This window comes from Perca flavescens, chromosome 23 (genome assembly GCF_004354835.1).
Source record: "Perca flavescens isolate YP-PL-M2 chromosome 23, PFLA_1.0, whole genome shotgun sequence".
Classification (NCBI taxonomy): domain Eukaryota; kingdom Metazoa; phylum Chordata; class Actinopteri; order Perciformes; family Percidae; genus Perca; species Perca flavescens.
The window spans coordinates 10,282,018-10,294,388 of record NC_041353.1 but is presented as its reverse complement, the minus strand read 5'-3'; the positions used below and the strand labels follow the sequence as shown (position 1 = coordinate 10,294,388).

At 39.1% G+C, this 12,371-nt stretch overlaps 1 protein-coding gene across 5 annotated transcripts; it reads left to right on the top strand.

Moving 5' to 3' along the window:
* The first annotated feature begins 1,124 nt into the window (after window positions 1-1,124).
* On the top strand, window positions 1,125-6,927 carry fam3c (FAM3 metabolism regulating signaling molecule C). Of its 5 annotated transcripts, none has more exons than XM_028571133.1 (10): window positions 1,125-1,269; window positions 1,783-1,833; window positions 1,941-2,045; window positions 2,338-2,364; window positions 2,600-2,723; window positions 4,583-4,641; window positions 5,045-5,095; window positions 5,182-5,266; window positions 5,408-5,534; window positions 6,228-6,927. In XM_028571133.1, exons 2-10 carry the CDS (start codon window positions 1,818-1,820, stop codon window positions 6,315-6,317), a joined length of 684 nt encoding a protein of 227 aa, XP_028426934.1. In that variant the 5' UTR covers window positions 1,125-1,269; window positions 1,783-1,817; the 3' UTR covers window positions 6,318-6,927. The 5 variants fall into 5 exon arrangements, with proteins under 5 accessions (XP_028426934.1, XP_028426935.1, XP_028426933.1 ...); XM_028571134.1 differs by having other exon boundaries at window positions 1,125-1,284; XM_028571132.1 differs by having other exon boundaries at window positions 1,125-1,284; window positions 1,728-1,833.
* The last annotated feature ends 5,444 nt before the right edge of the window (window positions 6,928-12,371 follow it).

Sequence of the window (12,371 nt, the reverse complement as noted above, 5' to 3'; positions counted from 1 at the left end):
ATACAATATTTGGCCACCGAGACCACTATTTATTCCATTGTTATATCAAAACCGTGATTTTCAAAAGACCAAGTAGAAGTAAAACTATTGCTAAAAGTAGGCCTAATGTTAGCGATTACCATAACACGAGACTTGATCTTGATTTCCCATGTTGGTGTGTTGCAATTTGCAATTTTGCAATTATAAAATATCACATGCTAATTTAGAGTGTGGATGAAATACTTTTTAATGTGCTTTACACATAAAGGCACCATTGCTAAATACCAAATAAGTATAATTCACCATATCCCCCTATGCAGAGAATTATGCTACACTTTAAAATTCTAAATATATTAGCCTATCAATTCAAAAGATACTAAATAAAACGAAATTCCATCATATGTATTTGTCAAGAAAATGTTGTCATGTTTTTATAATTGGCTTCTTCATTCAGCATAATGTTGGGGGTGTGAGCCCCGTTATATACTTCCCCTCATATCTAAGACTTTCTTTCTTGGGGCCCCCTCTTTTCTCCAGCACATCTTCACACAACACCCGCCAGGGTCGAGGCCTGTGCTGTGTCTCGTCTTCATTTGCTCTCACGCGACGCGGTAGCCTACATTCTGCTCCTGTTTCACTTGTTATTATTACGCAATGTATTTTGCTCGAGGCCAGTATCACCCTATCTATCTTATAGTTATGGCTTAAGCTAAATAAGCATACACCAAAACACACTTGGTCTCTTGAAACTTTTTACATTCTTATTATATGTATCTGCAAATAGTAGCCTAAGAACATTATTCTACAATAAATACATCAAAAATATCCAACATGGATTTATTGTGGAGAACAAAGAGAGTAATCATTTTATTGGTGACATATTATGCAAATGCAATAACAAATACAAACTACAACACTAACTTGAAAAAATGAAATTAAATAACCTCTAATCTCTTTAGACTCGTACATGTGTTGTTTTCGTTTATTTTTGCTCCATTATACTATTGATGTGGTCATTGTGAACTTGATATTTCATGTAAAGATTACATTAGATTTTTAAACGACGTCTTCATAACTTGCTCTTCTGCTTTGTGGCTACTAAAACAACTAAATCCCACTGTACAGGTCTGCCTGCTTGTTGGTCTTTGTTTTTTTTCGACAGAGCGCAGCATCTTGCCGTCTCTTCGCCCTCTGACCATCTCAGCTCAGCTGTCATTACACGAATGTTGTCAACCCTAGGGCTTCCGGAATCAGACCGAGGGTTTCGTGGTTACCGTGGCAATTGAACAGGTAACGTTAAGCAAGGTGTGGGCATTCATCCAAAATATTACTTTTTTAACGTTACTTCCAAATTGATATTACAATTGCAATTCCCGATTGAGTTATTTCGGTGTCAGATAGCGAACGTAGGCAGATATGAGGAAGCTACACAGCAAAAGAGCCATCGCAACGTCAGGTTTAACTTAAATGCTAAACCGTTCACGCTAAGTTAGCTTTTCAAAATGTAGCTTGTAACGCTATGTAACGTCACAGTATGAAACAGTCAACTAACGCTGGGAAAGTGCATCATAACAACCTTGCTAGTGCATTGTAATTACTTATTCGGATAAGCTAAAGTGACTTAAAAATACGCAACTATCTTTCTGTGGCATTAGCATTATCTTATTTCGACTATTAGCAGCCAGCGTACCGTCGTCAGCTAGCTAAAGTTAACGTCACTCCATTGCTATTATGTCTTCCTCCCGTAGACCGCAGAGCCACAGGTACATCGTTCAAATTGAAGACATTGTTTTAACACCACAGGTTGTTAGTTGTGGAAAAACTGGCTGGAGGCGAAGATGGTCAGGGCTGGCGGTAAGTGTCCCTCCCTTTAAAATGCATACAGTAACGTTGTATCCAATAATAACGTTATAACACCTCAGATATCCTAAATGCTATCTATCCATCTATTACTTTTTCAGGTCTTTTGAAGTTTGCAGCGCTCATCTTTGCATTCCTCCTAGCAGTCTTTCTGGCTTTTCAGCTGCTAGAGATCAACCTCGACTTCAAACTGAGCAGTGTGATTTGTGAGTAACATTTCTTGCAAGATGAAACTCATCACAATGTCGGTCAGATACAGCAGCTGTACAAAGGGAGTGGTCGAGTATTAGTTGATAAGGAACAATTAACCTATTCAATCAGTTGTGTGAGAGTATGTACATTGTGTTGGCATTACAGGAACCAAATACGTGTCTTAGGGTTAGGGTTAGAATATGTGTTTATGGAAGGGATTTTACCCACAGAGCTGCATTTAAATGACTACCATTGAGGTGTCTATGGGAACTCTTGTTAAACATCTGCTCTTTTTCTGCTTTTCAGCAAGATCTATGCCAGTGAATGAAGGCTGTAAGTGTGCTTAAATTATTATTATAATTTTTTTTTTTCTCAACGACTGATACGTTGATACATGTTCTCCCTTTTTTTATTTTTTTAAATAATCTTTCTATATCAGTGGTAGGGTTTACGTTGCCTTTTGTTCTGTGTCTGCGTTTCTGGATATGCTTATGTAATCGGACCACCTGATACCTGATATTGTGCTACCTGGTTCTTGTTGTGTAAATAGAGTTTTCTCTCTTCACAGCAGCAAAGCCAGTCAGGTACAAGTGTGGGCTGTCCAAGTCATGTCCACTTGGACACTTTGCCTTCAAGATGACGAGTGGCGCGGCCAGTGTGGTGGGGCCCAGAATCTGTCTGGAGGACAAATTGTAAGTGAAGTGACATCGTAAAACCTTTTTTAACACAGGAGCACATATTACATTTGACTACTTTTTTTTTTTTTTTTTTTTGGGGGGTGCTCGGTCACGGCTTGTATCATGTTGACGCGCCAACGCTTTTGTTGTCATTTCTTAGAATTTCTCATGGGGTAACAGAAACGCATTATAGCCTTAAATAGATGAAGCATAGCATGTAAACAGAACTCTTTAAAACAGTATAGCTCATTTTTGTAGTCTTCACAAATGCATGGTTGTCATAGTAACTAATCAAGACATTCATGTAAGCTATTTTCTTTGAGCTGTATTTCATAGCTCAGCAGCAGTGACCTTCAGTTTAAAATAAAACAACAGCTGCCTTCTGTGGTTAAAATGCAGATTGCAGTGCTGAAATCGATTCATTGATAAGTCAGCTGACAGAGGATTAATCACGTATTTAAAATCATTTGTTAATCAGCATTTTAAAGATTTACTGCTTTTCTCTGTTTTTTAAAACTATGAATTGAATATCTGGGCTGTGGACTGTTGGTCAGACAGAACAAGACATTTTTAAATATTTAATGGATTAAATTATTATTCGCTTAATGGAAAAACAACAACATCTGCATGCAGGCAAAAAAAACTTAAACTCGTAAATAAATGAATTGATAATGACATTACTCATTAATTGAAACCACAGCTGATTCTGTGTGCTTTGTGACTAGTTTCAACATTGCAGCAGCTCAGCTGGAAAAAAAACAAACTCCTTTCCGTCTTGTTTGATAAAGGTAGCAAAACGACAAGTCACACAACACACCAAGTCCGGGAACTGCTGTCATGTCAAACATATGTCCATTGGGTAACACTTAGAGCTGGGCGATATGGAGAAAATCCAATATCACGATATTTATGACCAAATACATTGATGTCGATATTGTGGCCATATTGTAGGGTTGACTATTTTACTTCCACAAAATATTAACACAATGAGAGTTTTCATAAATGAACACCAATGATGTGGATACAATGACTTAAGTGGGTAAAGACAAACAATAAAACAGCTAGTAAGTCTGGTAAGTTCAGAAAATGACATCACTTTACTGTAAGGCAGCCTTTAAAACCAGGAAAAGACAACACTTGTGTCATATCACGATAACACGATATCCAAAATTTAAGACCATATTCAGCCTCATAATCGATGTTGATATAATATCGATATATTGCCCAACCTTAGTAACACTGTACTTTAAGTCCTCCTGTTATGGTAATTGCTAACATTACCTAATGTTGAATTTGCGAGACTTGATCTTGATTTCCCATGTTGGTGTGTTGCAATTTGCAATTTTGCAATTATCAAATCTCACATGCTAATTTAGAGTGTGGATAAGATACTTTTGAATGTGCTTTACACATAAAGGGACCATTGCTTTAAGAACCAAATAAGTATAATTAACCATATCCCCCTTATGCAGAGAAATAGGCTACACTTTAAAATTCTAGTAGTCCTCCTGTTTAGGATTTATAAGCAGTATATAAAAGAACCCAACAACTTAAAGTTGCCCTTTCATGTGGCTCTTTGTATTTTGGCTTATTTAAAGCTAATGTACTTACTTCTTGCTGTCCGGAGTTTTTACCTTCAAGGTTGAAAGCACTTAATTGGAAGTCGCTTTGAATAAAAGTGTCAGCTAATTGACATGTAATGTAATGTAATGAAATAGAAACATTTAATAAATGGTTTATAAACACACCATATTGTTGTTGTTGCCCTCCACGACTATACAACGTCAACAGGAAGTGTTTGTCCTTGAGTCATTAAGATGTTAATGTGAAAATATCCACATGTGCTCTATTCCCATTGTCCTCCTTTGTTTTAGACTAATGAGCGGTGTGAAGAACAACGTGGGGAGAGGAATCAACATTGCCCTGGTTGATGGTAACGTTATCTGCTCCAGTTCCACACCTTGAAGTCAATTTGATAAATCGGCAAGCCACTGCTGATAGCGCTACAATACTGCAGCAGTGTTGCAGTCAAAGTGCTACGATGAATGTAGCCATTTAAAAGTCGTACGCCTTTGTACTGCATTTAGGTTCTACTTCTAGATTCACATTTTGTATTATTTCATATCATGTATCTGAAACAAAGGTTTGCCCGCCCTGCCTTTTGGTAAACCTATAACAAACGGCAACGAACCACCACCAAGATTGTGTACTTGTGTGTAACAAAAGTTCTGTATGCGGTTGTCAATTAATTAATGGCAATAAAAGCTCTAAATCTCCTCTGTTTTATGTAACGTTAGATTCAAAGTGGTTTTAAATTGGATATTTCTCCCCCGCAGGGAGAACAGGGGACGCTATTAAGACCGAGTTTTTTGATATGTGGGCAGGAGGTGAGTATATTTCAGAATCTCTTTCTTTTAGACATTTAATACATACATACGGATACATTGTGCTAACCATGTGCAACCTTGTGTAGATGTGGCTCCCTTCATTAAATTCCTGAAGGAAATTGATGAAGGGACAGTCGTGATGATGGCTTCATTTGATGATCCCTCAACAAAGTAAGGACTCTCCCCCCACAATATCCCCTTTCTTACTGATACGGTTTAGATTCTCCCGATTAATGCAAATTGCATCTCTAATATTGGCCGTGTCGCTGCAGGTGTGGCCATGAAATAATATCTGTCTTCTTTGTTCTGTAGACTCAATGATGAAGCCAGGAAGCTAATTGCTGATCTGGGTAGCTCAGCTGTCAGTAATTTGGGCTTTCGCGATAACTGGATCTTTGTCGGAGGGAAAGGCATCAAGACCAAGAGTCCGTTTGAGCAGGTAACATGGCCGACACACGATTACATCTACGTACTCTCTTAAATAAAGTATTACACAGTGTGTAAGCAACAGCAACAACAGTAACCTAGTCCTTATACAACTCAAAATATTTAAATTGAAGGGAAAAATTTGTTCCCAAAAATAAAATATAAAATATCAGTGTTCACCCCAACAACTGAAATAAAGAGCTCCCCATCAAATTTACTTTAAGGTCTCCTGCAACTTAAGTGTTTTTTTTTTTCCAGCAGCATTCAATCATTCTGCATTTAATTGTCCTCCATACTCAGGATGGGAAAGGGGATTAAAAATTGTGCTTGGGTCTAAAAGTCAGGGAATTCAAACAGAAAACAGGCCTGTGTTAAAACATCGTAGGGGGGCTGTGTTGGTTTACATCCCATTCTTTTGGCAATAATGGAATTACTGCGTCTGAGGACAAAAAGTGTAACCTTTAAGCCACAGAACACCGTCATTCATCATACACTAAACAGCCCAACCCTGTTCCTGTCAGTTGTTGAGCAGTGTGATCTATTCCTTCTGTCTGTCCTAACCTTTTCATCTGTTCAATTCACAAGAATGGCACTCCTTGCCTCTTGGGCCTGTCTGAACTGGATACTCTACCCATTGCATTATAAAGACAATGCGGGCTATGTGATAAATCCAGTGTGTGTGTGTGTTTTGTGTTTATCTCCTCAGCATATAAAGAACAGTGCAGACACTAACAAATTTGAGGGATGGCCCGAGGTGTTGGAGATGGAAGGCTGCGTGCCTCAGAGGCAGGACTGAGAAGCGTCATTTTTTACAGCTCTCAAGCATGTTATTTTACCGACCAGAACAAAATCTCTCCAGAAGATATTCGAAGAAAAGAGAAGCCACTGTGCCCTGAGTAGGAAAGTTAAACTTGGACTTTCTCCCTCTCACTTCTTCTGTTTGGATACCATTATGTAGATGCCCATTGGGGCTTGTTTGGAAGTAGTAGAGTATACTGATTAAAGGGGGCTTACCTACACTTTCCATTGGTGAGCCCCACAGACTTAGCAGTGATAGAGCAGTTGCTGATGGGAATGGATGTCATAGCCCAGATTCTTTGGGGGGGCTAAGTTTCCATTACCTGCTACCTGCCTTAATCTCATGATCAAATTCCTGGTTTTTAACCAACGTGATTTTGTGATTCCTTTTTTATTCTTTCAGAGTTGCGTTTATTTAATAATAAAAAAAAACTACTTCGTATTAACAGGGTTTTGAAGATACTTCTTTTACCAAATTATAACCAAATGTACCAAATTCACTGTGAAATTTGTAAATATTTGTTTTTAGGGGAGGATTTCAAAGATCCTTATTTAATGAGCATTGAAATAATTATATAATTTCTTAAAATAAATGATATTGTTAGTGATGTGTGAGTGGATTAAAAGTGTTTTATTTCTAGCAGTTGTAAGTAGTTATTCCTTTGTGCTAATGAGAGTTGTACTGCTATGCGTTTTTAAATATGCATTATACTGTACAATATTCGTCATACTCTGAACAGTTATCAGCTGTGGATCAACTGAACGTCACTGTGGACACTGAACATTCAGTATCAACCTAGGTGTTCATCATGACCACAGTAATTTTGCATTTTACAACCAAAGAAGTTATAGGCTGTTAGCTTTTTCACTTCAAAACAGGTGTTTTTATGTGGTTGACTAGAAAGGACACTACTAATATGCACACACTGTATTGTGATACCCGATCATCAGTTTTTGTAATGCTACTTCTGTTAACCAGCTGTGACTTCCTGTCTTATTTTAAGTCTAGTTTCTACTGAAGTCCTTTTTTCAAAAGCAGTAATTTACATTGGTTTTAAGATGCAGTTCTGCAAGGTAAAAACAAAGCTGGTGACTCCAATCTCATTAAACATGGATACATTTGTCTTTGCCTAAAAAGTGAAAGTAGAACAATGTAAACATGCCTTTGCGGTATGTTCTAAGTTTGTGTGAAAAAAAAAATACCACAAAACACTCTGATGAGCAGCATTTGAAGGTTGGTAGAACCAACCACCTGGCTGACACATACTGCTAATTGGCAATCAACCTAACCTGTGCTGCCGTTTGAAAGCCACCCTCATGCTTCTGTTTGCTCCAAAACAAGCTTCAAAACAACTTCAAGTTACCATGAACCTTTTTGTCGCCCTACTTCTGTGACTAAAACACACAGACTCTCACCACAGACTAAAACGCACACACACCGACACACTCCGACTCAACCCCATGCCTTTGCAGTATGCTGTAAGTTTATGGAAACAATACCACAAAATGTATTTATTTAAAACTCTGATGAGCAGCATTTTAAGGTTGGTAGAACCACCTGGCTGACACATACTGCTAATTGGAAATCAACCTAATGTTACACACCTGTGCTGTAGTAGGCAGGCACATACAGCATGTATGTAAGGCCCAGATATGCGGTCTGATTGATTGTGTGCTACACAATGTTCAAGTTACAGATATTTTGCATCATTTTTTATTTATTTTTTACATTTTATATCTTCAGTAGACTCACAATAAGTGCAACTGGCAACCTTTTGAAGACATGTCTCACAGCAACATTTTCCTTCACTTATCATATACCCTCTCAGTCTTTCTGTGTTTGTTTTAATACGCTTCAAAGGAAAAACTCATTGCCTCATGTCTCCTAATTTCACTCTATGCTGTCATATTGTGCAAGAAAATGATGTTTTGTTGCAACATCTGCTGTTTAAGATTTGCTGTCTTGACGTTGACAAGCAGAGGGCGCTGTTGCCTCATTTAATTGTGTGTCCTGTGGTTCGTAGTGCAGTATGTGAAGTATTTGTTGTGTTGTGTTTCAGTAATGTATATGGCCTGTCTTCTTCTCATTAAAGTCTGATTACATAATCAACAACATAAACACCTGCTTGCGCTCTGTAGGAGATTTTATTAGCAGTATTTACACCATCTCACGAGTGTAAAATCAACCTATACGTGTGTTTTCCTATGTTGATTAAGAATTTGGTCTAAAGTAACATTTCATATCTGCCTAATCCATAATTTATATCCCAGACATGAGAAAAATGATCGAAAACACATGCTGTGCGTATCAATGGAAAGAGTAAACGTGAGAGACTTCAGGCTCTGTTGAGGCCCCTGTTTGTACATTTGACTTTTTTTTCTCTGCTGTAACATACTGTATCAGGATGAACACGACCTACGCATCAAACTCACACGATGTTATGACAATTTTCCGTCCTACTCAAAATATATTAACATAGCGATACCTCCGTTTCTATTTATCTGTGCACTCACGTAATACAGTAATCTGACAGCTGTGACATGTACTTTCACTATAATTTGTGTACTTCTAGTCACACATTCATGTACACATCCACACTCTACACTACACTGTATTAGTACATGACTCATCTCAAGGTTTTGGAGTGACCTTCTGAGTTCCCCTCAACACCGAGCTCTACATATTCCCACTAAATGAAAAAAAACATTGCAGTGCTCTCTCCTGATCTCTTCTGAGCCCCATGCATGACATCTTATATGCCCATGTGTGTTTATGTAAGGGAGAGCATTTATTTGGCAGCTGCTCCAGTGCATATATTGTTTATGCTTCACATTATAGATTCTTGCATGTGGGTCTGGCAAATGAAGTCATGTTATTGTTTGAGAGGTTCGTGCTCGTGAGGCCTTCCAAAGTGTATGTTCGTCAGTGTTCGTGTAGGCTGAACCTCCTCTGAGCGCCCGTGTTTCCACGCTGAGAGATGAGGTGTGGGAGTGAATCGTCTCCAGCTCGTCTTATATAAGACACGCTATATGATGCATTATGTATGAACGTAGAATATCTCCCATCGCATAAACCTCTAATGATGAGACACCCCGTGGGAGCCTGAGGGCAAAGCTGTATAAACACAGGAGGACTTTGAGGATAACGTGCTCCCACGAAGACAGGAAAGGAGGGTGATTTTTGTTGTATAGAACAAGTTATTTTTGTTCTCCCCCACTGCTTGCTTCCCAAAATAAATCTGTCAAAAACAAAAGTGCTTGCCTCTCAAAGAACCTCTCAGGAGCTCAACTTTCTTATTCCCGCTTGCCTCGGAGTGGCCTCTGACCCCTCACTTCTGCCCTTTCACCCCCTGACCAAGCCACTCTAATGCCTCTGCTTGCTCTAAAACAGGCTTCACAACAACTCCTCTCCTCAATTTACCATGGACCTTTTTCATGTACATGCATTTCCTATTAACTTTGTCGCCCTACTTCTGTGACTAAAACACACTCATGGCCTAATGACATGCCCAGCTAACCTCATAATCTCTCACAGTGACTGTAAAGCAAACACTATTACCCCCATTGCTGACCACGTCTTACCACAGACCAAAATGCACACACACCGACAGACTCCCACTAAACCCTAACCCCAAAGAGGCACTTTATCTGTCTCTGTCAGGTTTCTGTCTGCACCATTGACTGTATGTATTAATAATAATTAATTAATATACAGTCTATGGTCTGCATTCTAAAACTTAGGAAGATCCATAGAAACATTATACATATCATGACCACTGGTGGCCAGAGGTGATATTGCAACAGTCTGTGCTCCTGCATGAGTGTTTTTGCAATATACTTTCTGGCCAGCAGGGACAGCACTGAGCACACAGCTGCTTCCTCACTCCAGTCATTTGAGAGAGGAGGACCCATTTCGTCTTCTTATGTTGTTGCATACACTTTATAGGTGAAATCCACAGATTTTACACATCAACGTAACTTTACTTTATGCTTTATCTCCCATGAGTTTGTATTTTCAACATTCTTTTAGGAAAGGATTTGATTTTGTTTTCAATCTTCAGGTTCCCTCAGATATAGACACAGGCCATTTTATTTAGTATCACTGTCCTGGATCAGAGCTACTGCTTTCCCAGCATAAGCACAGTTATTTGTGAGTTCCTATAGTGTCTATAGGCTGTTGCCACTCCCCTAATCTCTCTATTATCTGATACTGAACCCCAAAACCCAGCCCTCTTGTTAACGCTCAGCTCTGCCCATTAACCCCCCTGCCTCCCTCAACACTTTTTCCACATCTGTTTCTTTCAGGTTCCTCAACCCCCACACTCAAGTCGAGTCTAGTCAGACTTTTATTTATACAGCCCAATATGACAAATTTGCTTCAAATGGCTTTACAATTAGCATACAGCAGCCTCCATCCGTAGACCCTCGCAACTCCTTAAAATTAGAAAAATCCAACTCCAAATCCTTTTGAAATCCTAAAGTTAAAGATAGTGGGGGCAATGCCAGTTGTAAGTGATACATTAACAATATTCAGCAATGTAGGACAAGTCCCAGTGATGACCACACGTCTTTAAAAAAGGTTAAGCTGGTAGGGGGGGTCAAAGAGGCAAGTAGTCGGTTTAAACGCCAGTACCAGCTTTGATACCGTTTCAAGAGAGATACATGTGTAAGAACAGAGACCATCCGGGAATCAACATGTGAATGTAGCACTACCAATTCTGCAGAAGTAGCTGGAGACAAGGAAGTCATTTTGTATTTAATCTTAATCTATTTTTCTGCACACAAAAAAAGAAATTGAAAAAATCATGAGCCATAAAGGGTGAGCAGCCAACAGACAACATGCTGCTTTTGAGATGGCTCATAATGTCACAAAGAAATCTAGGATTGTGTGTATTGTTACTGATTAAATCGAGAGAAATATGCTGCTTTGGCAGCGCAGAGAGCAAGCTTGTAATTCAATTCTCAAAACCTCTCTGACCGTCTTGTTTTGGTAGAAAAAGGTGCAAATGAATACATTAGACTAGTAAGGGCTGTGTTTAAGTCACTGGTACAGTGGAAGGAGACAGGACTCCAGGCTATTGTGGGTTACCAGAGGCTAAGCTAGTAGGCTAAGATCATTACAACAACAAGTCTAATATGATATGGACTTAGAACAGCGAGGGTAATAAATAAATAAGTAGAAGAGTAAAGATTAAGGAGAGTGAATGGATTCAAACGGAAAATTGAACTACATAAATCACCATGGCGCCATGGGAAGCAGAGTCACGGCGTCAAATCAGCTGGAAAGGTGCAACCCCTTCCCCCCTCAATCCCAGCAATGTCCCGCCACACCTCCAATCTTATAATTGCCTCCCCAACACACACACACACACACACACACACACACACACACACACACACACACACACACACACACACACACACACACACACACACACACACACACACATCCAGGCAGCTGTGTTTAGAATCAGTGGGTCTGTGGGAACTTCCTGCTGACCTCAGCTCAGACAGACAAACACCACGCAGGCCGCAGGCACTTAAATGGATCGATAGCTGATCACATTGATCTTTTCATCTTTTCACACTATTTCTAAATGGACACACACAATCAGACTGAATTGACTTGACGGAACGATTTGCACAAAGAATCAGACAGAAGAACTATTTTGCATGGCATTATTTCTCTGAAGGTCAATTCCCTTGTGTGTGTTGTTTTTCCCACCAATACTTTCTCTGGAAAACCTGAAAACTAAGCACTGAAACAACACTTACCTTTTTACCCTCACTAATGGCTAACATGGCTCATACACAAATACACACACGACCCCCGTGTGAGAAGAGTTCTCCAATGTTTTCTCAGTTAGGCTTTTAAATTGATATCAGATTAGTAAACAGAATGTGTCTTGAACATTGGATGAATGGTTGCTGATAATAGGCAATGTAGATATTGCATTAAAGATCAGCCACTTCTTTCTACAACAGTCGAGAACCCTTTTGCAATTATGTAAGCACATAATGTAATTATGAAAACTGCTGGCCTGATTAAAAA

What these genes read in the sequence shown, in the direction of transcription:
- fam3c (XM_028571133.1), top strand. An exon ending in ATCTGTCTGGAGGACAAATT is followed by an intron (nt 2,724 to 4,582) that starts GTAAGTGAAGTG and finishes CCTTTGTTTTAG; the next exon opens with ACTAATGAGCGGTGTGAAGA. An exon ending in TTTTGATATGTGGGCAGGAG is followed by an intron (nt 5,096 to 5,181) that starts GTGAGTATATTT and finishes AACCTTGTGTAG; the next exon opens with ATGTGGCTCCCTTCATTAAA.